Source organism: Periplaneta americana, chromosome 10 (assembly GCF_040183065.1).
Source record: "Periplaneta americana isolate PAMFEO1 chromosome 10, P.americana_PAMFEO1_priV1, whole genome shotgun sequence".
In the NCBI taxonomy this organism is placed as follows: Eukaryota; Metazoa; Arthropoda; class Insecta; order Blattodea; family Blattidae; genus Periplaneta; species Periplaneta americana.
The window spans coordinates 140,231,313-140,256,293 of NC_091126.1; the positions used below are offsets into that span (position 1 = coordinate 140,231,313).

Genomic DNA, 24,981 nt, shown 5'->3' on the forward strand with positions numbered 1-24,981 from the left:
AAGCGGTCAGTGGAATAAGGGCAGAAGTCCAAATTTTTCTGAAAATGTTTTTTTGAGTGCAATTTACTCTAACAAGCAAGATGTATATCATGCACTATTAAACTGACCAATATCCATGTGCGTTATTATATTACAGCAGCTTAAATATTTGAATCCATGGGACAAGATCCAAAGTCCGGGACTATTTTATTGGCCAAGGTACAAGTATGATTCGGTTAGTGTCTCATAGAGGCTCTGCAGGTGTGATAAGTGGAGATTTCAAGTGAATAGATGAACTTGTTAAACGTCACTTCCAAGTTGTTGAAATGACACACACTGATTTCAAAAACTTTTATGGGTATTTCACACAGTTTTTCAAGTAGAGCGAATCTCAAAATGGTGAAGTGTTTCAGGAAACAAAATGCAAGATTTTCCAATACCATCATTTGCACAAACACCAGGTAGAGGTCATTAAATTAATGAGTGGAATGCTCATGAGCAGCTTCCACCTCCTTAAGAATAACGTGACTTTCAACCTATATGTACCACAGCTGTATCACAGGCAGTTACCCTTAAAAGTGCAAACGTATGTGATGTATCTGTTCGTTTGTTCATTCATTCATTTATAGTGTTCTGCCCAAGGGCAGGTCTTTCACTGCAAACCCAGCATTATCCAGTCTTTCTTATTTTCTGCCTTCCTCTTTGTCTCTTCATATGATCCATATACAGTAGCATGCAAATTAATCCGAACAACGTAATTACTTATGCAAAAACACTCAAACGGGATAAAAAAAGGATCTAAGACATACCTCAGTAATCTATGTGGCCTGCCTCCCTTGTTCCTAATAACAGCTCTGAGACGATTTGGCATGGATTCCACTAATTTCCCACAAATATTCTTCATTTCTTCATCGCGAAACCATACACCAATGAGGGCAGAAATCATCTTCTCCTTTGTAGAACAATCCATTTTTTGCATTTTTCTTTTGCAAGTTGACCACAAGTTCTCAATGGGGTTGATGTCGGGTGAGTTGCCTGGCCAGGGGAGTACCTGAATATTCTTCTTGTTGAAGAATTCTGTAGTTTTTCGAGACGTATGGCATGGTGCCAGGTCTTGTTGGAACACACCTCTGCCATCCGGAAATGATTTTTGCAGCTGGGGTACGATTCTGGTATCCAATAAGTCAAAATATTTGTCAGAATTCATCATTCCCTTGATAGGCATTAATGCTCCAGGCCCTTCATGTGTAAAACAACCCTAAAACATTACTTTAGGGGGGTATTTGGGTGCTTGTTGGAGGTGAGCTGCTGTTACTTTTTCGGATCCTTTCCGTACGTAAGAAACACAGTGGCCGTGGACCTCGAAATGAGACTCATCAGAAAAAAGCACATTCTTCCAGTCATTCACTGTCCAGTGTTGATGTAATTTTGCCCACATTAAGCGTTTTTTGCACATAACAGGGGTTAGCAGTTGCCATTCGTCCAGCTTCCAAAAGCCTATGCCGCACTGTTGTGACGTGAATATTCGCCCCAGTGGTAGCCATTAACTCGCGGGTTAAGTCGACAGCATTTAGTCTAGGATTTAATTTACTTCTCCTGACAAACGATCATCTGCAGGTGAAGTCTTCCTTTTCGGCCACAGTTTCCTTTCTTCTGGGGTGTGATGGATCCAGTCTCCCTGTATCGTTTTATGATCGAATTAACAGTAGCCAAACCGATGTGACATTCTGCAGCAATTTGCCTCTGTGTCATATGTAGAAGAATGCTCTGCTAATGTTATAAATTTAGACTGTTTTCGTGGAGTTGTATCCATTTGTGAAGACGACAGAATGTACACAGGACTGCAGTATTAAGTCTTCAACAGAACTGAAATGCTTATAGGTACAGAACGACAGGCAAAATGTCACATATTATATAAAAAAAAATAATGACAGACCTTCAACAATGGAATTACACGTACTACAGATGTCAATTAAAGCGGTATGAGCAGCTGTGAGGCCAACAATGACAGAAAATGTAAAAATATGTCGTGTTCGGATTAATTTGCACACTATTGTATCTTAATGTAGTCTATCATCTGATATCTTCTTCTGCCTCGAATGCTTCTACCATTCACCATTCCTTCCAGTGCATCCTTCAGAAGGCTGTTTCTTCTCAACCAGTGGCCCAATCAATTCCTATTTCTCTTTCTGATCAGTTTCAGCATCATTCTTTCTTCATCCACTCCTTCCAACACAGCTTCGTTTCTTGTTCTGTTTGTCTATTTCACATGCTCCAACCTTCTCCATATCCACATTTCAAATGCTTCTGGTCGCTTCTCTTCACTTCGTAGTAATGTCCATGTTTCTGCCCCATCCAATGCTACACTCCACACAAAGCACTTCACTAGTCTCTTAATTCTTTCGCCAGAGGTCGCAGATGATGCTCCTTTTTCTATTAAAAGCTTCCTCTGCCATTACTAATCTCCTTTGGATTTCTTGGCAGAGGCTCATGTCATTGCTTATAGTACACCCCAAATATTTGAAGCTGTCCACTTGTTCTACTGCCTCATTTAGAATTCGCAAGTTTACCTTCTTTACTTTTTTCCTATGACCATGGTCTTCGTCTTGTTAGCATTTATCTTCATTCCATACTGCTCACAGCTGTCATTTAGCTCCAACAGCATATCCCTTAGTATCATCTCCTCTTCTGCTAACAACACCAGATCATCAGCAAATCTTATACATTATAACTTGGTTATAGCGACAGCCAAGGGACCTTAAAAATTATGTTGTTATAAATGAGTGTCTTAGTAACCGAGATTCATATTATCAGTCTAGTGAGGTGGAAAAAGAAAAAGAATAAAAGTAATTAGGCTTATTTTAGATTTATGTATTCACTTTTAAGCATACCATGAACATAATAAAATACACGTACAATTATAAATACAGTATTCTGTATTAAAACAGTTTGTTCATTACTCACCAAACTTCTTTACTTACGAGTGAAGTAATCAGTCATTTTACTCTGTTAACTCCTATTTGCCCAATTCACACTTTCTAATTACATTCTATGTTCATTATTTCAGTTGCAATTTCACTGCTCCCTCCCCTAGCTTCATAGAACATGTTCACAATTCTAATGGCTTCTAAAAGTCACTCACTTCTTTTAGTGGCCATACTGCGTTAAAATACGTGCATGTAGTGAAAACTTCCTGTCGAAACTCACCGCATGCAGGTACCATTAATACCGCATGAATTCGGGCAGGTTACAATGGGATGGGGAATCTGCCTGCATTCCACAGGTCTATGATAGAAGGGACAGTAAAGGATTTGTCAGGTTTCAACAAAATATTTCTTAAAATACCTTGGTTCTTAAAAAATTGTATTCCAAACTGAGGTTGAAAATGACGTTATATGCAAAGTAGACGCATATGCGTTTGTCACATTAAGCAAGGTAGAAAAGCATATGTCTTATGAGGAATTAGTTGGGACCACAGAATATTTGACATTATAAGCGAGGTGTCGCACAAAACGAGGTCGCTATAACCAAGTTGTACTGTACAATTTATTTTTCCTCCCACTATCACTTCCCCCATTGATTTATCTATTCTCCTGAAATATTTATGAGAGAATGCACAACAGTACTTGTAGTGTATTAAGAGTGACGAAGGTAGCAGATCTCAGAATGATGGCTGTGACTAAGGATAGAAGGCAGTTTCACATTACATTGAAATAGGTTCTTTGTTGTAAGTATTATTATTAATCATACTGGTGTCAGATCCTGTTTTTTTCTAGATAGCTTAAGCAATGTAGGCATTCTAAAAATACAACTTATTCAATAAATAATATTCACTATTTTAGATTACTGTGCTTGTCTTTTACACTTGTGTAGTAAAACAATGTAATAAGGACAGAAGTCCACCACATATCATCCTATTTATTACCCATACTATTAAACTCACACGCAAGTGTTCATTATCAGTCAGAGTGGTCCACCATGACCTACAGCTGTACAAGTTTTTGTTAGTGTTGGTCTAATAATTTAGGAGGTGTCAAGTTTTCTTCACGTCCTGAAAAATTTAATTCTCTGGACTTCAGTCCTTATTCCACTGACAGATTCAATTATTACAAGATAAGAATGGAATGATAATTAAATGCATAATCTTGTCAACCATTATTGTACGTACAAGATACAGAATGAAAAATGTCCTCCCATTTCTCCTCTCTCTTATGATCACTGTAAAATCTCCTTCCAATTCCCCAGTCCATATACCATTTTGCCATTTTTATATCGGCAATGGTACATCATGAACATTAACATCAACAATAAAATCCAATACACAATTTATGCCTATATTATGGCATAATGAGGTTTATTTTTATACAAATTGGCATTATGTCTCTCACTTTGGCACTGTTTGTTACAATGCTCATGCATGAGACGTCACGAAAGGGAAATTTTTCAATCCAAATTGAAGACTCTGTTACATACTAGACTTGGAAACTAAAATGTCAGAAGTAAAAGATTAAAACTAATGAATGTGTCATGTTTACACTGGTTGTGCATCATCGATAAACATAATAAAATTTATTAAACCTTGTTTACTAAGTGGGTACAATATATACCCAGGCCATGTACTTGTACTTTAAGCCCTTCTGAGTGCCGATACACATATAATATCTAGCAACTTGTTTTCGCATATGTAGCAAACTGTGTTAAATGACATGATTCTTTACTATAGCGTTACCATGTTAAGGTACAACTGCTTTTACATCCTTGAGTTGTGAGTCAAGTCATATGTACCATATAAGAAAAAATGTATGTATGTATATTAAAAGGCTGACGCCGATTTCAGAACGAACATATTACGTTAACGTGAACTTTAATCAACGAAAATATGAGTCTATAATTTCTGTGAAAGTGCGATGTAGAAGGGGGAGGCGACATGTAATGGAAGCACATGCATCACATTTCACTGCCTTTCCTTACTGATTCATAGAGAAAAGGCGAGTTTTCCTAAGATGGAATCAGTGTTCGGTTAGGTTAGGTTAGTTTAGGCTTTTGTTATGCATTAGAAGAAAATACACATTCTTAGTTAATCACGAATATACCATATGCAAGGCATACCAAAGGATAAAATATCCTAACCTAAATTGTAACTGATTCGAATGAAGCGAATTTCAGTAAAATTGAATCAGTGTAAGGTTAGGTTGGGTGAGCATATAGTTATGTCTTGGAAGAAAGGGTACATTCTTAGATAAATGCGAATAAATGCGTGGCATAGCAAAAGGTTTAGCCCATTTCAACCTAACCTAACTACCCTGCCACTGATAGGACAATGGCGAGTATATTTCAAATTGATGCAGTGATAAGTTTACTTAGTTCAGGCTTTCTGTGCATCAGAAGAAAACGCACATTCTTAGACAATTGCGAATATATGCAAGACTAATATATAATCTAACCTAACCTAATTTGTAACTGATTCCACGAACGCGAGTTTTTGTATGGTTGAATCAGTATTTGGTTAGGTCAGTTTATGCTTTTGGAATGTCTTCAAAGAAAGGTCACATTCTTAGACAACTGCGAGTATATGGAAGGGGCTGAGAAAAAAATCTAATCAAACCAGTCATTAATTCGACTGTAATAAATTAGTTTTTTCTCTATAAGCAAGGAAAACCACGGAAGTTAGATGTATGTGCTGCTCCACACTGCCGTCTACTCCTTCCACCTTGATGGAGTGATCCCTCTGCACCTTCTCTCCAACGATCCTCAATTTACAAAAATTTCGACCATTAGTTTCGGTATGAAATATGCATCCGCACTTAAATTTTTTTTCTTTATGATTTCTCTCTCTCGTCTAGGACCCAAGAACGAAAATACACCTGTAATTTAAATCCTTGTTTACTAAATGGGTAGAATATGTACCCTGGCTAAATATTCTTTTAATTATATATGTATTGATGCTGTGTAGATAAGGTTTTGTCAGTCCACACCTGTGGAGTAACGGCTAGCACGTCTGGCCGCGAAACCAGGTGGCCCGGGTTTGATTCCTGATCTTGGGGCAAGTTACCTAGTTGAGGTTTTTTCTGGGGTTTTCCCTCAACCCAATATAAGCAATGCTGGGTAACTTTCGGTGTTGGACCACGGACTCATTTCACCATCATTATCACCTTCATATCATTCGGACGCTAAATAACCTGAGATGTTCATAGAGCGTCGTAAAATAACCTACTGAAAATATATATATATATAGGTTTTGTCAGGACATTTAGTATTTGATTTTTAAGCTGTTCTGAGAATATATATAAATCGTAGCAACTTCTTTTCCTCATACATAGACTTTTTAAATTACTCATCACTTCTTTACAATAGCGTTACCATGTTAAGGTACAAATAGTCTTTTTATGAAACGTTCTATGTGAATGGGCCTACATAAGGATATGAAGTAATTCGGTAGAAAACTTTGGTGAATGTGGTGAATATAAAGGACATCATCGATGACCAGTGTAGGCCGATTTCACACCGAAAATTAGACAGAAATTTGATGTCAAATTGCGACATGGAAGGGGTAGGCAATAGGCAATGGCAGGACATGCATCACATTTCCGTGCCTATCATTACTGATTAATAGATAAAAGGCGAGTTTACCTAAAGTGGAACCAATGGCAGGTTATGTTAGGTTAGTTTAGTTTAGGTTATTGGTATGCATTGGAAGAAAGTACATACTCTTAGACATGTGCGAATATATGCAAGGCACAGCAAATGCCTACACCAACCTAACCTCTCACTGATTCGACAAAAGCTACATTTCGTACAACTGAGTGAGTGTGGGGTTATGTTAGTTAAGGATTTTGATTTGTCTTGGAAGAAATGGCACACTCTTAGACAAATGCAGATATATACAAGGCATAAAAAGCCTAAAGTAACATGTCAATGATTTGAATAAACCCAGTTTTCATAAGGTTGAGTGTTAGGTTACGTTACGATTTTGGTATGCCTTGGAGGAAAAGCACAATCTTGGGCAATTCTGGGTATATGGAAGGCATAGAAAAATTATAAACCAACTTAAACTAACCTGACATTCATGAGAAGTTACAAAACTAGCTCTTTTCTGTAAGGTAAAGCACAGAAATGGGATGCATATGGTGCCCCTCATTGCCACCTACCTCACCTAACCACATTTTTCCACAGACTCCACATTCATAGCGACTTTCGACCATTATTTCTGCTGTGAAATTTGCGGACGCACTCAATTTTTTTCATTACTTTGCGAGTCGTCTAGAACCCAACCGTATAATCCATTTGTACCATAAACTGCTAATGCTATAGTATAGAAATCCAGTAAAACCTCCATAAGACGTGCCCACTTATTACGCTATCCCGTGTAATACACTTTTTTTTTGTCCAGTCCTTGCACATTTCATATATAACGCCTTTATAAAATACCCTGTTTGTTGTGCTCAAGTCCCGCATAATACGCTGCTTTTGTGGAATATTTTCAATGTAATTTTCACAATGAAACATTGAACTCACTGGTGCCATTAACCTGAAAAGTAATGGTATTCGACCCTTTACCTGCGCATTTAAACCTTCATACTTCATACAGTAATATACCCCACCCTCTTGTTACGCTCTCTTATTCGACTCCTTAGGTATCTGCGCGGTTAAAGCCTACATACAGTTACAATACCTCACCCTCTTGCTAACCCTCTCTCTCAAACAACATTCCTCACTTGGCCATAAAAAAATTCTGGAAATTTTGCTGGGCAGTTTGTTGTCCTTTTGTGTATTGAAGTGTCTTTGAATGTGATTACAATGAATGTTAAACGAAAAGTCCTTTCTGTGCCAGAAAAATAGGAAATCTTACGAAAGTACGATGAGAACAGTACTCTTACTCAGAAACAACTCTCTGATTCATTAGGAATCCCATCATCGACATTGAGAACGATTATAAAAAATCGCGACTCAATCACTACAGCTGTGACGTCAGGAGGATGTAATCGCAGAAACTGAAGTGTGGTAAACATGAGGACTTGGCGAACAGGCACACGGCAAACAACTATAAATGGCTTTTTTTTTCCGAAAGAATTAAGTACAGTACATACTGAAATGTCTTTAACGTACAGTACAGTAATTACATAATGGAGTAGGCCTAATACTGTATTAGCTTTCATGAATCATGTAATTCAACAAAGAAAAATGCTAATAGATACTGTATATAAGTCAAAATTAGTATACCTGCCCAATACGTGGTCCGGTTAATATGCGTTTTACACCCGATCTCTTGAACAGCATCTTATCGGGGTTTTACTGTAACAATGATTTTAAAATAAAATCCACTTGTTACTAACAGCTGAATCTATTTGCAATTTTAAAATATTTTGTTACTTTTACTAATAGGATAACAGACTGGAAATATAATCAATGTAATGAAATATGAATGGGTTTGCTAGCATCAATTAGAAAAAGTCATTCATGTAATATGCAAGAATTGTTCAAAATAGCTTTGCTGTTTCGATACAAAATTTGGTTTTGAAGAAAAGTGAATATGGGTGAAATTAAACATATATTTAATGTGGCAAGTGTAAAAAATGTACAAATAACATTGATGTCTTTAAATAAAACTTGATTAAATGAAAGAAAAAAAAAAAAAAAAGTAATGGGTGCAAAATGTACCCAGTCAGAGAAACTTGAATAAAAATTAGATCAATAAAACAAGTGTTAAACACGGATTAGTACAACCTCCAGCAATTTTAACTGTTGTGGAGGCAGTCTAGCTAAGATTTCGCACAGTTAGGGTGATTGCGGAGTACTGGCGAAATCATAAAAATGCTGGGGATAAATGGGAAAACACAATGAAAAATACCTCATGCCTGCTTCCACCATGACAAATTCATGAGTGGAATCAAACGCGTATCAAAAGTTGTATAGCTTTAAGACCTATTTCTCGATCAAGGAACAACTAAAAGGAATAATCACTTTTTTGTTTTGTATTTATCAGAAATATTTATTAATAAGGGTTGGATTTTATCGGGATAATTTTCAAGAAACAAGATAAGGTCAGGAGGATTTCTTAAGTATAATGGCTATTAGACCTGGGTAGTCAAAAAGGAGTCATCGCTTTTCACATACAGGAACTTTACACCACTACACCACTGGCAAGTAATACGGAATAAAGAGACTCAGAAACACAGAGTTGTTTCCATTTTCAGAATTATTCTCTACCTTACGTTGTGGGCAGGAGACAAATACTTCACATTTTTATAGTAAATAAGCACCAATTATTCTATATCATTATATGTAATAATGAAGACACAGCCATCTATGATCAACTGTGTTGCACTTCATCTGTTAGTGATTTGGAGGCCCATGTAATATTTTATTCATTTTGAGGCAGGTCACAAGAGAAAACGGTAATAAAATAAAATTATCAGCAATTTAAAAAATTATATACTCGTAGTGCTTTCTATAAAAATTCGAAATAAGTGGCTTTAAAATTCAAAAGCCTTAGTTATCCTCTGCTGCCACACAGCTTGTATGTGGGAAGTTTCTTTTGACTTCGTGTTTTCAAACTTGTTACTTACGACGACTTATCAACTGCTGTGTTTATCTAGCTGCATGTGATGAAGCTCATTAACATTCAAAGGGGAGAGAGAGAGCAGGGGACTGCATAAGTAATTGCAGATGTGTTTCAAGGTTTTGGAAATATCGCACTCTTGTTCTGATTGCCTAAACATTTCCACAGCAAACAGCCATATAACAATACACATGTTTGCTTCGGGCTATATTGTTGTTAATTTTTCCATTATGTTAACCGCAATATTAAAGAAGTACTTATTTAGTATTGTAATATAGGTATCATCAATGTTTTTCCTTCTTCTAATTATGTTAATTCTTGAAACTTACAACATTTAGAAACTCGTTCTATGAATTGAGACAAATTCAGCAAGAAATTGGGATGAACTAGCTGTAGGACACAATTGGACACAGTGATTTAATAAATGCGATCCCTTTCACTTTATAGGTCGTAAGTGAATTCAATAATTTTTCATGTTGTGATGGTGTATGCAAACTTAATATTAAATGCGAGTAGGTCACCTGAACACTAGGACCAATGGAGCATCAAATTTTCATTGTTTTAAGTCTAAACAATGATAAATGTCTGGTTTGATTCCCCACTTGGAAATATTACAACATAAGAATGGAACGATATTTAAATGCACAATGTTATCAAGCGTTATTGTACTTACAAGATACTGAATGAAAAATGTCCTTCCATTTCCCCTCTCTCTTTGTTCACAGTAAAATTTTCTTCCAATTTCCTAGTCCCTATACCATTTTGCCATTTTTATATCGGTACATAAAACAGTGAAAACACATTAAAATTAAATACATGATTTACAGTAGCGTGCAAATTAATCCGAACACGACATATTTTTACATTTTCTGTCATTGTTGGCCTCACAGCTGCTCATACCGCTTTAATTGACATCTGTAGTACGTGTAATTCCATTGTTGAAGGTCTGTCATTATTTTTTTTTATATAATATGTGATATTTTGCCTGTCGTTCTGTACTTATAAGCATTTCAGTTCTGTTGAAGACTTAATACTGCAATCCTGTGTACATTCTGTCGTCTTCACAAATGGATACAACTCCACGAAAACAGTCTAAAGTTATAACATTAGCAGAGCATTCTTCTACATATGACACAGAGGCAAATTGCTGCAGAATGTCACATCGGTTTGGCTACTGTTAATTCGATCATAAAACGATACAGGGAGACTGGATCCATCACACCCCAGAAGAAAGGAAACTGTGGCCGAAAAGGAAGACTTCACCTGCAGATGATCATTTGTCAGGAGAAGTAAATTAAATCCTAGACTAAATGCTGTCGACTTAACCCGCGAGTTAATGGCTACCACTGGGGCGAATATTCACGTCACAACAGTGCGGCATAGGCTTTTGGAAGCTGGACGAATGGCAACTGCTAACCCCTGTTATGTGCAAAAAACGCTTAATGTGGGCAAAATTACATCAACACTGGACAGTGAATGACTGGAAGAATGTGCTTTTTTCTGATGAGTCTCATTTCGAGGTCCACGGCCACTGTGTTTCTTACGTACGGAAAGGATCCGAAAAAGTAACAGCAGCTCACCTCCAACAAGCACCCAAATACCCCCCTAAAGTAATGTTTTAGGGTTGTTTTACACATGAAGGGCCTGGAGCATTAATGCCTATCAAGGGAATGATGAATTCTGACAAATATTTTGACTTATTGGATACCAGAATCGTACCCCAGCTGCAAAAATCATTTCCGGATGGCAGAGGTGTGTTCCAACAAGACCTGGCACCATGCCATACGTCTCGAAAAACTACAGAATTCTTCAACAAGAAGAATATTCAGGTACTCCCCTGGCCAGGCAACTCACCCGACATCAACCCCATTGAGAACTTGTGGTCAACTTGCAAAAGAAAAATGCAAAAAATGGATTGTTCTACAAAGGAGAAGATGATTTCTGCCCTCATTGGTGTATGGTTTCGCGATGAAGAAATGAAGAATATTTGTGGGAAATTAGTGGAATCCATGCCAAATCGTCTCAGAGCTGTTATTAGGAACAAGGGAGGCAGGCCACATAGATTACTGAGGTATGTCTTAGATCCTTTTTTTATCCCGTTTGAGTGTTTTTGCATAAGTAATTACGTTGTTCGGATTAATTTGCACGCTACTGTATATTATGGCAAAATAAGATTTATTTCTACAATAATCAGCCTGAAGTGTCTCACTTTGGCATTGATAAGTGTCCCAATGCACTTGCATCAGATGTCACGAAGGAAAAATTTTTCAATTCAAAAGTTCAAAATCCAGTATGTAACAGAGTTCTGAATACTAAAATGTCACAAGTAGGACATTAAAACTATTGAAAGTGTCGTGTTTACACTGGTTGTGCATCATGGATGAACATAATAATATTTAATAAACCTTGTTTATTACACGGGTACAATATGTACCCAGCCCATGTACTTGTTCTTTAAGCTCTTCTGAGTGCTGATACACATGTAACATTTAGCAAATTGTTATCACATACATACAGAAAAATTTGTTAAATGACGTTACAATTCTTTACTATACCATTACCACATTAAGGTACAAATACATTCACATCCTTGTGTTGTGAGTCAAGTCATATGTATCATATAACAACAAAAAAGTATTATCTTATACAATATTATACATATATTAAAAGGCCGATGCAGATTTCAGAACGAAAATATGACTCGATAATTTCTGTGAAAGTGCGAGGTAGAAGGGTGCGGCGACAGGTAATGGAAGCACATGCACCACATTTCCGTGCCTTTCCTTACTGATTCATAGAGAAACGACGAGTTTTCGTAAAATGGAATTAGTATTCGGTTTGGTTAGGTTAGTTTAGGCTTATGGTATGCATTGAAAAAGAAGACACATTCTTAGATAATCACGAATATACTACATGCAAGGCATACCAAAGCCTAAAATAACCTAACCTAAACTGTAACTGATTCGACAGAACCGAATTTGCGTAAACTTGAATCAGTGTAAGGTTAGGTTAGTTGAGGATTTAGTTATGTCTTGGAAGAAAGAGCACATTCTTAGTCAAATGCGAATATATGTGTGGCATTGCAAGAGATTTAGCCCAATTTAACCTAACCTACCCTGTCACTGATTGGACTGAGGGGAAAATTCTTATAGTTGAAGCGGTGATAGATTAAGCTAGTTCACGTTTTTGCTATGTCTCGGAAGAAAGCGCACATTCTTAGACAATTGAAAATATATGCATAATCTAACTTAACCTAACTTGTAACTGGTTCCACAAAAGCGAGTTTCCGCATGTTTGAATCAGTATTTGGTTCGGTCAATTTAGGCTTTTGGTATGTCTTGAAAGAAAGATCACATTCTTAGACAACTGCGAGTATATGGAAGGGGTAGAAAAACCAACCTAATCCAAATAGTCATGGATTCGACTTTAATAAACGCCTTTTCGCCTTAAGTAAAGAAATTCACGGAAATTAGATGTATGTGCTGTCCCTCACTGCCGTCTACTCCTTTCACCTTGATGGAGTGATGCCTCTTCACCTTATCTCTCCACCGATCCCCATTTACAGCAACTTTCGACCATTATTTTCGGTATGAAATATGCGTTCGCACTTAAATTTTTTTCATTATAATATCTGTCACTCCTCTAGGATCCACGAAGGAAAATACAATTGTATTTTAAATCTTTTCTTACCAAGTGGGTAGAATATGTGTCCTGGCTACATATTCTTTTAATTATATATTTATTGATGCTGTGTACATTAGGTTTTGTCAGGACATGTAATATTTGATCTTTAAGCTCTTGTTAGTATGTATATATATAGCAACTTGTTTTCCCCATACATAGACTACTTCGTTAAATTACTTGTCACTTCTTTACAATAGGGTTACCAGGTTAAGGTACAAATCGTCACTGGTTTTAAGAACCTTGGAATGTGGCAGTATACAACATAATTAATCATGAGCAAGAGAATATTAATTAAAAATCAATGGGCCTATATAAGAATATGAAGTAATTCGATAGAAAACGTTGGTGAATATGGTGAACATAAAGGACAACATTGATGATAGGTGAAGGCCAATTTCACACCGAAAATGAGGTAGAAAATTGGTGTTAAATTACGATGTGGAAGGGGTAGGCAGCAGGCAATCACAATTCCGTGCCCTTCATTACTGATTCGTAGAGAAAAGGCGAGTTTTCCTAAAGTGGAATCAATGACAGGTTAAGCTAGGTTAGTATAGTTTAGGCTATTGGTATGCATTGGAAGAAAGTACATACTCTTAGACAATTTCTAATATATGCAAGGTATAGCAAAAGCCTACACCAACCTAACCTAACCTGTCACTGATTCGACCAAAGCCACTTTATGTACGTTGAGTGAGTGTGATGTTATGTTGGTTAAGGATTTCGATTGGTCTTGTATGAAATGGCACATTCTTAGACAATTACAGATATATGCAAGGCATAAAAAGCCTAAAATAACATAACCTAACATGTCACTGATTTGAATAAAGCGAGTTTTCATAAGGTTGATTGAGCGTTAGGTTAGGTTAGGTTAGGTTAGGTTAGGTTAGGTTACGAATTTGGTATGCCTTGGAAGAAAGGGCACAATTTTGGACAATTCTGAGTATATGGAAGGCATAGAAAAATTCTATACCAGCCTAACCCAACCTGTCATTGAATAGAAGTTACAAAACTAGCTTATTTCTGTAAGCAAAGGAAAGGACGGAAGTAAGATTCATATGGTGACCCTCACTACCGCCTACCTCGCCTAACCTCTTCTTTCCACAGATACCACTTTCATAGAGACTTGGACTCTCACTCTGAGAGAGGAACATAGGTTAAGGGTGTTTGAGAATAAGGTGCTTAGGAAAATATTTGGGGCTAAGCGGGATGAAGTTACAGGAGAATGGAGAAAGTTACACATCACAGAACTTCACGCATTGTATTCTTCACCTAACATAATTAGGAACTTAAAATCCAGACGTTTGAGATGGGCAGGGCATGTAGCACGTATGGGTGAATCCAGAAATGCATATAGAGTGTTAGTTGGGAGGCCGGAGGGAAAAAGACCTTTAGGGAGGCCGAGACGTAGATGGGAGGATAATATTAAAATGGATTTGAGGGAGGTGGGGTGTGATGATAGAGACTGGATTGATCTTGCATAGGATAGGGACCGATGGTGCGCTTATGTGAGGGCGGTAATGAACCTTCGGGTTCCTTAAAAGCCATTTGTAAGTAAGTAAGTAAGTACTCAATTTATTTTTATTATTTTGAGTGTCGTTTAGCACCCAAGCATATAAATCCATTTGTACCATTACTTGCTGATGCTATAGTAAAGAAATACCAATGACTACAAATAAAATCCACTTGTTAGTAACAGCTGAGTATATTTATTATTTAAAAAAAAATTGTTACTTTTACTAATAGGAAAAAACACTGGAAATCAAATCAATGTAATGAAATATGAATGGGTTTGCGAGGCTCACTCAGAAAAACTCATCCATGTAATGTGGAAGAACTGTTCAAAATAGCTTGGTTGTTTCGATATAAAATTTGCTTTTTGAATAAAAGTGAATATGTCTGAAACTAAATATATATTTAATGTCATGTGTAAAAAGTGTTCAAACAACATTGACGTCTTTAAATAAAACTTGATTAAATGAAAAAAAATTCATTCAACATGCCTTAAAAAGTAATGGATCCAAAAAGTACCCAGTCAGAATAACTTGAATAAAAATTAGATCAATAAAACAAGTGTTAAACAGGAATGAGTACAACATTCAACCATTTTAATTGCTATGGAGGCAGTCTAGCTAAGATTTCGCACAGTTAGGGTGATTGCAGAGTACTGGCGATATCATAAAAATGCTGGGGATAAATGGGAAAACACAATGAAAAATGCCTCACACCTGCTTCCACCATGACAAATTCATGAGTGGAATCAAACGCGTATCAAAAGTTGTATAGTTTTAAGACCTATTTCTCGATCAAGGAACAACTAAAAGGAATAATTACTTTTTTGTTCTGTATTTATCAGAAATATTTATTAATCAGGGTTGGATTTTATCGGGATAATTTTCAAGAAACAAGATAAGGTCAGGAGGATTTCTTAAGTATAATGGCTATTACACCTGGGTAGTCAAAAAGTATTCATCGCATTTCACATGCAGGAACTTGAAATTACTGCACCAATGGCAAGTGAAATGGAATAAAGAGACTCAGAAACCGTAGTTGCTTCCCTTTCCAGAATTATTCTCTACCTTATGTTGTGTGCAAAAGACAAATACTTCACATTTGTGGTAAGTAAGCACCAACTATTCTATATCGTTATATGTAATAAAGAAGACACAGCCATCTATGATCAACTGTGTTGCACTTCATCTGTTAGTGATCTGGAGGCCCATGTAATATTTTATTAATTTTGAGGCAGATCACAAGAGAAAGCGGTAATAAAATAAAATTATCGGCTGTTTAAAAAATTATATACTCGTAGTGCTTTCTATAAAAATTCGAAATAAGTGGGTTTAAAATTCAAAAGCCTCGGTTATCCTCTGCTGCCACATGGCTTTTATGTTGGAAGTTTCTCTTGACTTCGTGTTTTCAAACTTGTTACTTTACAACGACTTATCAACTGCTGTGTTTATCTAGCTGCATGTGATGAAGCTGATTAACATTGAAAAGAGAGAGACCAGAGGACTGCATAAGTAATTGCAGATGTGTTTCAAGGTTTTGGAAATATCGCACTCTTGTTCTGACTGCCTAAACATTTGCGCAGCAAACAGCCACATAACAGTATACATGTTTGCTTCGGGCTACTTTGTCGTTAATTTTTATGTAATATTAACTGCAATATTAAAGAAGTACTTATTTGGTTTCGTAATATAGATATCAATGTTTTTTCCTCTTCTAAATATGTTAATTCTTGAAACTTACAATATTTAGCAACTCGTTTTATGAACTGAGATAAATTCAGCAAGCAGTTGGGATGAACCAGCTGTAGGACACAATACAACACAGTGTTTTATGACAAACGATTCCTTTCACTTTATAGGTCATAAGAGAATCCAATAATTTTTCGTGTTTGTCTGTGTAGCCGAACTTAATATTCAAGGCTGGTAGGTCCCCTCAACACGAGAACCAATGGAGTCTCAAATTTTCACTTTTTTAAGTCTACACACTGATAAATGTGTAGTTTGAGTCTCCACTTCACAATATTACAACTAAAGAATGGAACGATATTTAAATGCATAATCTTATTAACCATTATCATACTTACAAGATACAGAATGAAAACTGTTCTCCCATTTGTCCTCTCTCATGTTCACTGTAAAATCTCCCTTCAATTCCCCAGTCCCTATACCTTTTTTTCCATTTTCATATCGGTACCGGTACATGATGAATGAAAACATCAATATTAAAATCAAATACACGAATTATGTTATGACATAATAGGATTTATTTCCACAGTAATCAGCATTATGTGTCTCACTTTGGCACTGATGAAGTGTCACATTGCACTTGCATCAGACGTCAGGAAGGAAAAATTTTTCACTTGACGTTGAAGACTCTGTTACAGACAAGATTTTGGATGTTAAAATGTCAGAAGTAAAAGATTCCATGTATTGTGGGTCCCTATCACCACGGCACGGTGCATCCTGAAGTTGCGGATAGAGGAGACAGCCTCCAGTTATGGAGGGTAGCTGTGAAAATATTGAGTCAGTTCATAACATTAAGCAATCTGCGACCACATCAAACTTTAATGAATCTCAATTGTTTCAAGAGATAATTGTGAAATATATTCTGAATTGCAAAGAAAATGTTGATTTCAAGGAAATATGTCGATGGTATGAGGTGGCACTGTTGTACTGCTGCTAGAAGAACTTCAATAGAAGTTTTAAAGCTTTATTGCACTACACTGATTGCTCTCTGCAAATTCGATTTAAATGTAAGCACAACTTCAATGATGTCTAATGCTATAGTCCGTCCATCAGATCTGTGCCCTCGTAAGATATGCGAACTGAACCTTAATTCCTTTTCAGCCTCGGCAATTCATTTCTCCCCCTGTATTCCTATTTCTCTCTTTTCTATCCCTCTCTCTTTCACTCCCCCACTACTCACAATTTTGAGCCTTCTTGCGGGACAGTTTATTTGCACTTGCAGTCCAGTGTTGTCAACTCAACATGAATACTGCAGCACGGAGTGGTGAAAGAAATATTATTAAGCAAGTAATAGCATTTTGCGATGAAGAGAAACAAACAGGTCAATATTTGTTTCCTATAAATCAGGCAACGAAAAGAGCAACTGCGATCACATGTGAGGCTTATTTTATTTCAATTGATTACATATTAAAATTACTTAACTAATACTAATATAATACAACTTTTTTATGTAATTTATATAGACAGGTCAGAGCTCCTAATAAAGAAAATCAGGAGAGAGGGAGTCTGTGCAGGAGATGAAAAGCTAGAGTCACCAGGGAAGAACAGACCAAGGGAGCCTTTAATTCTTGTAGATGATATGGACAGATGTATTTCAAGAAGAAAGATACAAGAATTTTATACAATGCAGAAAGAAGTTCCGACATTGGAGAAATTATTGAAGGTTGCGAGAGAAGCAATAAATTTCCTAGGAGGGAGAGAAACGCTAAGGAAAGTGATTCGAGACATGGGATTTAGATTTAAAAAATGTAGTAATACAAAATGTATTTTGATTGAAAAAAATGATATTGTAGCATGGAGGGCCAGTTATTTAAAAAAAAATTGCGAAATTTCGCAGAGAAGGAAAGTATATTGTGTATTTAGACGAAACATGGCTACATCCACATTATACTGTTAAAAAATGCTGGCAAAGCGACGATGTTTCTGATGTAATTGCTATTTAACCAATAAATATCCACTGTAATAATATAATTATCTGCAAACAATCTTAAGTCAATCAGCGTCATTAAACCTACTTAAATTAAATTATGAATAAGTAATAATTAACCTTACATTATTATAAGCAATATTCAAGAGACATGACACTGTTTGATGGAAGTTTGGCAACATCCCTATTCGGCAAGGTTCGTGGCCTGCTGTTTGACGTAGTGGGAGAGAAACGGGTGGAATGGGGTGAGTAGAGGTGTTAACTTTTCCAAGAACGACGACAGCACTGAAGGGGCACAGATCCGATGGTGCGACAATACTTACCTAATGACCAATGATGGATTCAATATTGACAAGACTGTCAATGAAAAACTGATGTGCTTAAAATTGTATCTTTTATATTTTTTAATTCTTTTTGATAACATGTTTCATTGTTGTGTTTGCGCTATTAACATTGAAAGGGGAGAGACTAGGCTACTGCATAAGTAATTGCAGATGTGTTTCAAGGATTTGGGCATATTGCACTCGTCCTGATTGCCTAAATATTTGGGCAGCAAACAGCCATATAACAATACACATGTTTGCTTCACACTATGTTGTCGTTAACTTTCGCGTTATGTTAACTGCAATATTAAAGAGATACTTATTTAGTTTCGTAATATAGGTATCAATGTTTTTTCTTCTGCTAAATATGTTAATTCTTGAAACTTATAACTTTTAGCTACTCGTTCTACGAACTGAGACAAATTCAGCAAGCAGTTGGGATGAACCAGCTGTAGGACACAATTGGACACAGTGATTTAAGAAAAGTGATCCCTCTCAACTGATAGGTCATAAGTGAATTCAATAATTTTTCATGTTGTGCTAGTGTACCCGAATTTAATATTCAATACGGGTAGGTCTCCTGAACACGTGAACCAATGAAGACTCAATTTTTCATTTTTTAAGTCTACACACTGATAAACATGTGGTATGTTCCTCTGCTTGGAAATATTACAACATAAGAATGGAATGATATTTACCTGCATAATCTTACAAAGTGTTATCATCCTTACAAGATACTGAATGAAGAATGTTCTCCCATTTCTTCCTTGTCTTATGTTCACTGTAAAATCTCCTTCCAATATCCCCAGCCCCTACACCATATTGCCATTACTCATCAGTACATCACAAATGAAAACACCATTAAAATCCAATACACGATTTGTATTATGAATAGGGCCCGGATATATATGCACTGAAAATACCTAAAATATGCATGCAAATATGCACTAAATATGTTGAAAACATGCAATAAAACAAGACAATATGCAATAACCAATGGAATTATTTAATTTTAACTGAATGATATATATGTTTTTTTCCTTGCAAAATGACGAATCACAGTATGTTACCATGAGTTTCGCAATGTTTTCAGGAGTTGATTTCCTATTATCGGACAAAATTAGTTTATAAGCTGAAAATGATCATTCCATGTCAACGGATGTGCTAGGACAATACTTATACACCGGTAGTGACTGCTCTGAACACTCCTCTGGCAAAGATTGTCTGATTCCACTTATGTACTTGTTAATTGAGTGGATCTTTTTCAGTCTTGGATTTGAGTCCAACACCACACTTAGTTTACTTACAATTTTTTTCCCAGTTTCACTGGAGACAGCATTTAAAGAAGAAATTGTGTTGTCAATCAACTGAAAAGACTCGTGTATTCCTTAATAGCCTTTTAAAGTGACGAATAATGTACATGGATGAAATTTCTATCTTGATATAGTTTCACATTCAAATTCGCACTTTGCTTCACGAACACATGCAGTACGATTATCATCAATACTTGTAACTACATCTTTCACTCGATTAAAGTTAAGGTATGGTCACACGTTGCTACTTTTGCAGCGCTGCAGTACAAAAAACTGCGCAACTCTTGTACTGCGACGTGTGAACAACGGTGCAACCCGAAAAGTAGCGGCTGCAGAACCTGCTGCCCACTACTCTTCCATGGTGCGCGCAGCTTAAAAGTAGCGATGTGTGAACAGGATTCTCAGGGTTGCAGCCGCAGCATTTTGATATTGGTTTTGTTGAAACTTTTGCTGCAGTTGCAACCAGTGTTACCACTCAAATGTGCCAATGATACTTTTATTGTTTGGATATATTTTAATGTTAAATGTGGTGAAAATAAATTATTTGTAACAGGTATTAAATACACAACAGAGTCTGAGGATAATTGTTGACGATATAATTCATTTTTTAAATTTTCTGTAGCGTAGTTCCAAACAGGAGGGTTGCCAACATTGATTACGTGAATATACTATTGGTTATCATTTAAGTATATAGGCGTTTTTAAAAGCTTTATAGTAAAAATAATGTCACTTTCTGAATACTAGATACGACAGAAAAGCAAATAATAGATAAGGAAGCTTAAGCATGAGTTTCTTAATAATGCGAACATAACCACAAAATGTGTATTGAGAATTCAACACGGAGATGGAAACCTGCAGCATGACTGCAGCTGCAAAAGTAGCGCCTTGTGTGTGAACAGACTCGCAACCTCCAGTTGCAACTTTTGCAGAGCGCTACTTTTGGCTTACGTGTGAACACGACACGCAACTTTTGCAGCTGCAGTACAAAAGTTGCACTGCAAAAGTAGCGATGTGTGACCATACCTTTATCCTGGTAGAACAACACTGCAGACAACCAAGTTCCTCATCTTGTGAGAATAGGTTCCGGCGCAAGAGAAACGTCAAGCAGACGATTTTGTACAACTGTACACGAGCTGGTGCTTTTAGGAAGACTTTTTTCCCACTTGAAATCACTTTGTTAACTGATGGAAACAGAGTACGTATCTCTTCAGCAATGCGATGTAACCCATGTGCTAAGCATGTCACATGTATTAAATTCGGAAAAAATACTCGAAGGAACTGACCAGCTTTTAACATATATGAAGCTGCATCTGTGATTAAGACATGCACCTTGTAACAATGACTCTTAGATTCAGTAGGCCACAGAAGCCGCAGGGAATCGTTAATAAATCTTGAAACTGTACTGTGATTGGTTTTTTCCAACACTTTGCATGAAAGTAAATGAAGTTTGTTGGGTTCTTCTGGACTATGAATTTCGCTATGTACCTGCCACACTAATCTGTGGATTCATCAACCGAAATCCATATGCAGTTCCCTCTTATGTCAGACCATATTGAATCCAGGACAGAAGCATGTAGTGAAAGGAAATAATTTTTCCTAAGAGTGGATTCATCCGGTATCCTCTGATTAAGACAATATTTTTGAAGAAATGATCATAGATGTAGATTTTTTAATTCATACAACAGAATGTTGCTGTATACAAAAGCTTTACAAAGGTCAACGGAAAATGTACTAATTTCAGACACGATTTCGCCTGAGTTAGAAGTACCTTTTGAGTGTTCTTATCCTTTTTTTTTTTTTTTTTTTTTTTTTTGCCTTAGATATGCAATTGTTTTCGAATGCTGTTCTAGTTGAAACTTCTTCTCGCATTTCACAGTCTTCTCACACACTTGACAATACACTACATCGCCATCACTTGAATAGTCACTATTGCCTGAAATCCACTGTTTAATTAAAAGGGATTTAGTGGACTTATCTTTAAGAATTTTTAGTTTAATCTGACAGAACACCGCATAAACTATTAGTAGATGGAAAACAAGTCAACAGATGAACACCTGCCATCCTGTTGACACAAACTTTGAGATGGTTCTGCATTGAGAAAGGAATGTAAGAAATTCCTTTTGTGAAAAAGGTCTGCAACGTCCATCCACCTGCATGTATTGTGAGACTGGAAGTATGGTCTGTTAACATTTCACTTGAAATAGGAAGGCTAATGTGGTGCCAAGGGATGTCCAACATACAAATTCATTACTAGATTTACAGTTCGTTCAGAAATGTCAGATAATTGATCATCAGACCTCGGAGAAAGTATTGCTTACAGGGAAACGTGCGATGTAGTATAGGTAATGTTTATGAACCGAGGGCTCTCGCATGCATCACTGTGCAGGTAGGAGTAGTGCCAGCATAGCTTAGTACAACGCAGTCAAAAGCAATCTTCACCGGTCTTCAGAATGCCGAGACCAAAAGTACGCAAGATAGAAGCACTAAGGAAATATGTTCGTCAATAAAGTGTGTTTTCCATCCATGGTAATGAACTGTTTTGTAAATTGTGTCACGTGAAATTGGCAGCCGACATGGCATGCAACGTTAAGAAGCATATAAATAGCAATAAGCATAAACACGCATGTAACAGACAACAGAATTTAAGCAAGGTACAGCAGGAATCTCCTTCACAACTACACTTGAACGAACATTTTACGAAGATATGTGACGCATTTATTGCTTCACATATTCCGTTAAACAAATTAGAAAACGCAAAACTCCGTACACTGGAAGACAAATTCCTAAAGAAGCAACACTGCGGAAGAAGTATGTGCAACATGCATATGAGAAATATCTACGTGAAGTGAAGTGTAAATTACAAAATGAGAAGATATGGGTTTCTATAGATGAAAGCATGGACTCCTTTGGACGTCATGTTGCAAATGTGGTTGTGGGTGCCCTTAGTGCGGAGTGTTGCTGTAGACCCTATCTCTTAATGAGTGAAGTGTTAGAGAGGGTTAATTATTCCACCACATGTGAATTTTTTTATAGTGCTATGGAGTTGCTATGGCCATCATGTGTGCAATTCGAAAATGTGTTACTATATGTTACAGATGCTGCAATCTATATGAAGAAATCTGCTAAGTTTCTTGAAACACGTTGTCCGAATATGATACACGTTACATGTCTTGCACATGCATATCATAGTTCATTGCAACGCATCAATATGTAAATAATATTATTACCAGTATGTCAAGTACAATGAAATATTTAGGTCTCTTAATGAGAATAAATTAGAATTGCACTTTGTAAGTTTCATAGCTAATCACTGGAAACTAGTCAAAAGGACGCACAAATAATGAGACTTTCATGTATTACTTCATTTCTCATAAACCAAACTGCACTACTGCCAGCGTCACGCTGTCTATCGTTATTTACCTCATCCCTCAAAGCAGGTAGGCTATGTTGCGATAGTAATACTTTTCCCAGGGCCTATTGATCATACACAAACTAAATAAATGCCGAAACATGCACTAACCCTCAAAATATGCATTTGCATATGCATTTTCGAAAAATCCAGTCCCTAATTATGACATAATAAGATTTCTTTCCACAGTAACCAATAAATCAATATATTAATGTTAACAATGATTCAAAAACTGTTGTCGAAAACGACCATAGAATCATTTAACTATTATGTGCTCCTTCATACATGACTTATGTCTAAAATGCGGGTACCGGTAGTAGTTCCACTGATGATACAAAGGAGGAGAGTTCGGCCGGAACTGTGAATCGGGTCTTGGCATAGCTCAAATGGAAAGAGCACTCAGCGCGCAAAGCTGAGTGTCCTGGGTTCGATCCCCAGTGCAGGAACGAATTTTTCTTCAGTAATAGGTATCTACATGTATGACTACATATATAGTCATTGATTATTCAATGAAAATGGCGAGGTCCTAATATGTGAATATATATAAACTGAACATTGTTGCCCATCACCATACATAACCATATACCTATTGTAGCTAATCTATTCTTCGGTGGTGTTCAAAATAAATGCACTTAAAATAGTTAATGTTACATGATTTATGTTACCTGCTGATTAACATAGCGGCCATAACAGGTGTCCAGCCAGAATACAGCACCTCTCGCGTGTGTTTGTTCTTTTTGGCAATCCATACCCACAGTGGTGTCACCATTATGTAGCCCGAGATAATGAGGGGAGCAAGCCAGTCTTGTTTTCCTGAAAACATATAGAAGTTTCATTTAGATCTGGAAAATGCAGATCAGATGCTCAGTGGTTCTGTACATATTCTTTATTGATAAATATCAAGGAGTTTTCAGAGTAGTGCTTATATGGCAGAGGATCAAGAAACATCAGGAGAACACATTTGTCAACATAATATTTGTCAATGTACCAGAAAGCCAGACAAAACCTCTTGCACACGAACATTTTACGTTGCCTACTGCATATGGTGCTTTACCAGCAGATCAGTAATAACTACACCTCAGATTTTAGGTAAAAACCTATTTTGTTCCTCATGTAATACATGAAAATAAATTTGCATATATACACGAGTTATGAAAATACATTAACGATATTGGTTAAAAAACCTAAATTTATGTTGGATAATATTTTTACCAATTTTACTTTTTTGTTGCAAAAATTTGTGCCGGTGTATGAAGTACAGACGTCTGCAAATTATTAAGACTCAGCACCACATTTTTTACACTTTCATAATTATCATTAGAGACGAGAATTCCATGCAAATGCATGTTTCTATAGGAACATAGGACGTAGCTCAAACTTAGTACTTATCCATTTCATTACTTTCTGGTTTCAAATATATGTACTTTTTCCGTGCATATTTGCATGTTTTGGCCTTTTTGTGGATAAAAACATGCATAATGCATATTTAAGCAATTTTTAGATTAATAATGCATATAATATACATTATATTCA

The 24,981-nt window shown here is 36.4% G+C and overlaps 1 protein-coding gene across 2 annotated transcripts in view; it reads right to left on the reverse strand.

Moving 5' to 3' along the window:
* LOC138708046 (solute carrier family 41 member 1-like) overlaps positions 1 to 24,981 on the reverse strand; it is a 344,564-nt gene that overhangs the window by 128,769 nt on the left and 190,814 nt on the right. For both annotated transcript variants that reach the window (XM_069838158.1, XM_069838159.1), the window contains exon 6: positions 24,114 to 24,261. In XM_069838158.1, coding sequence (XP_069694259.1) covers positions 24,114 to 24,261 — 148 coding nt within the window. The remainder of the gene's footprint in view (positions 1 to 24,113; positions 24,262 to 24,981) is intronic.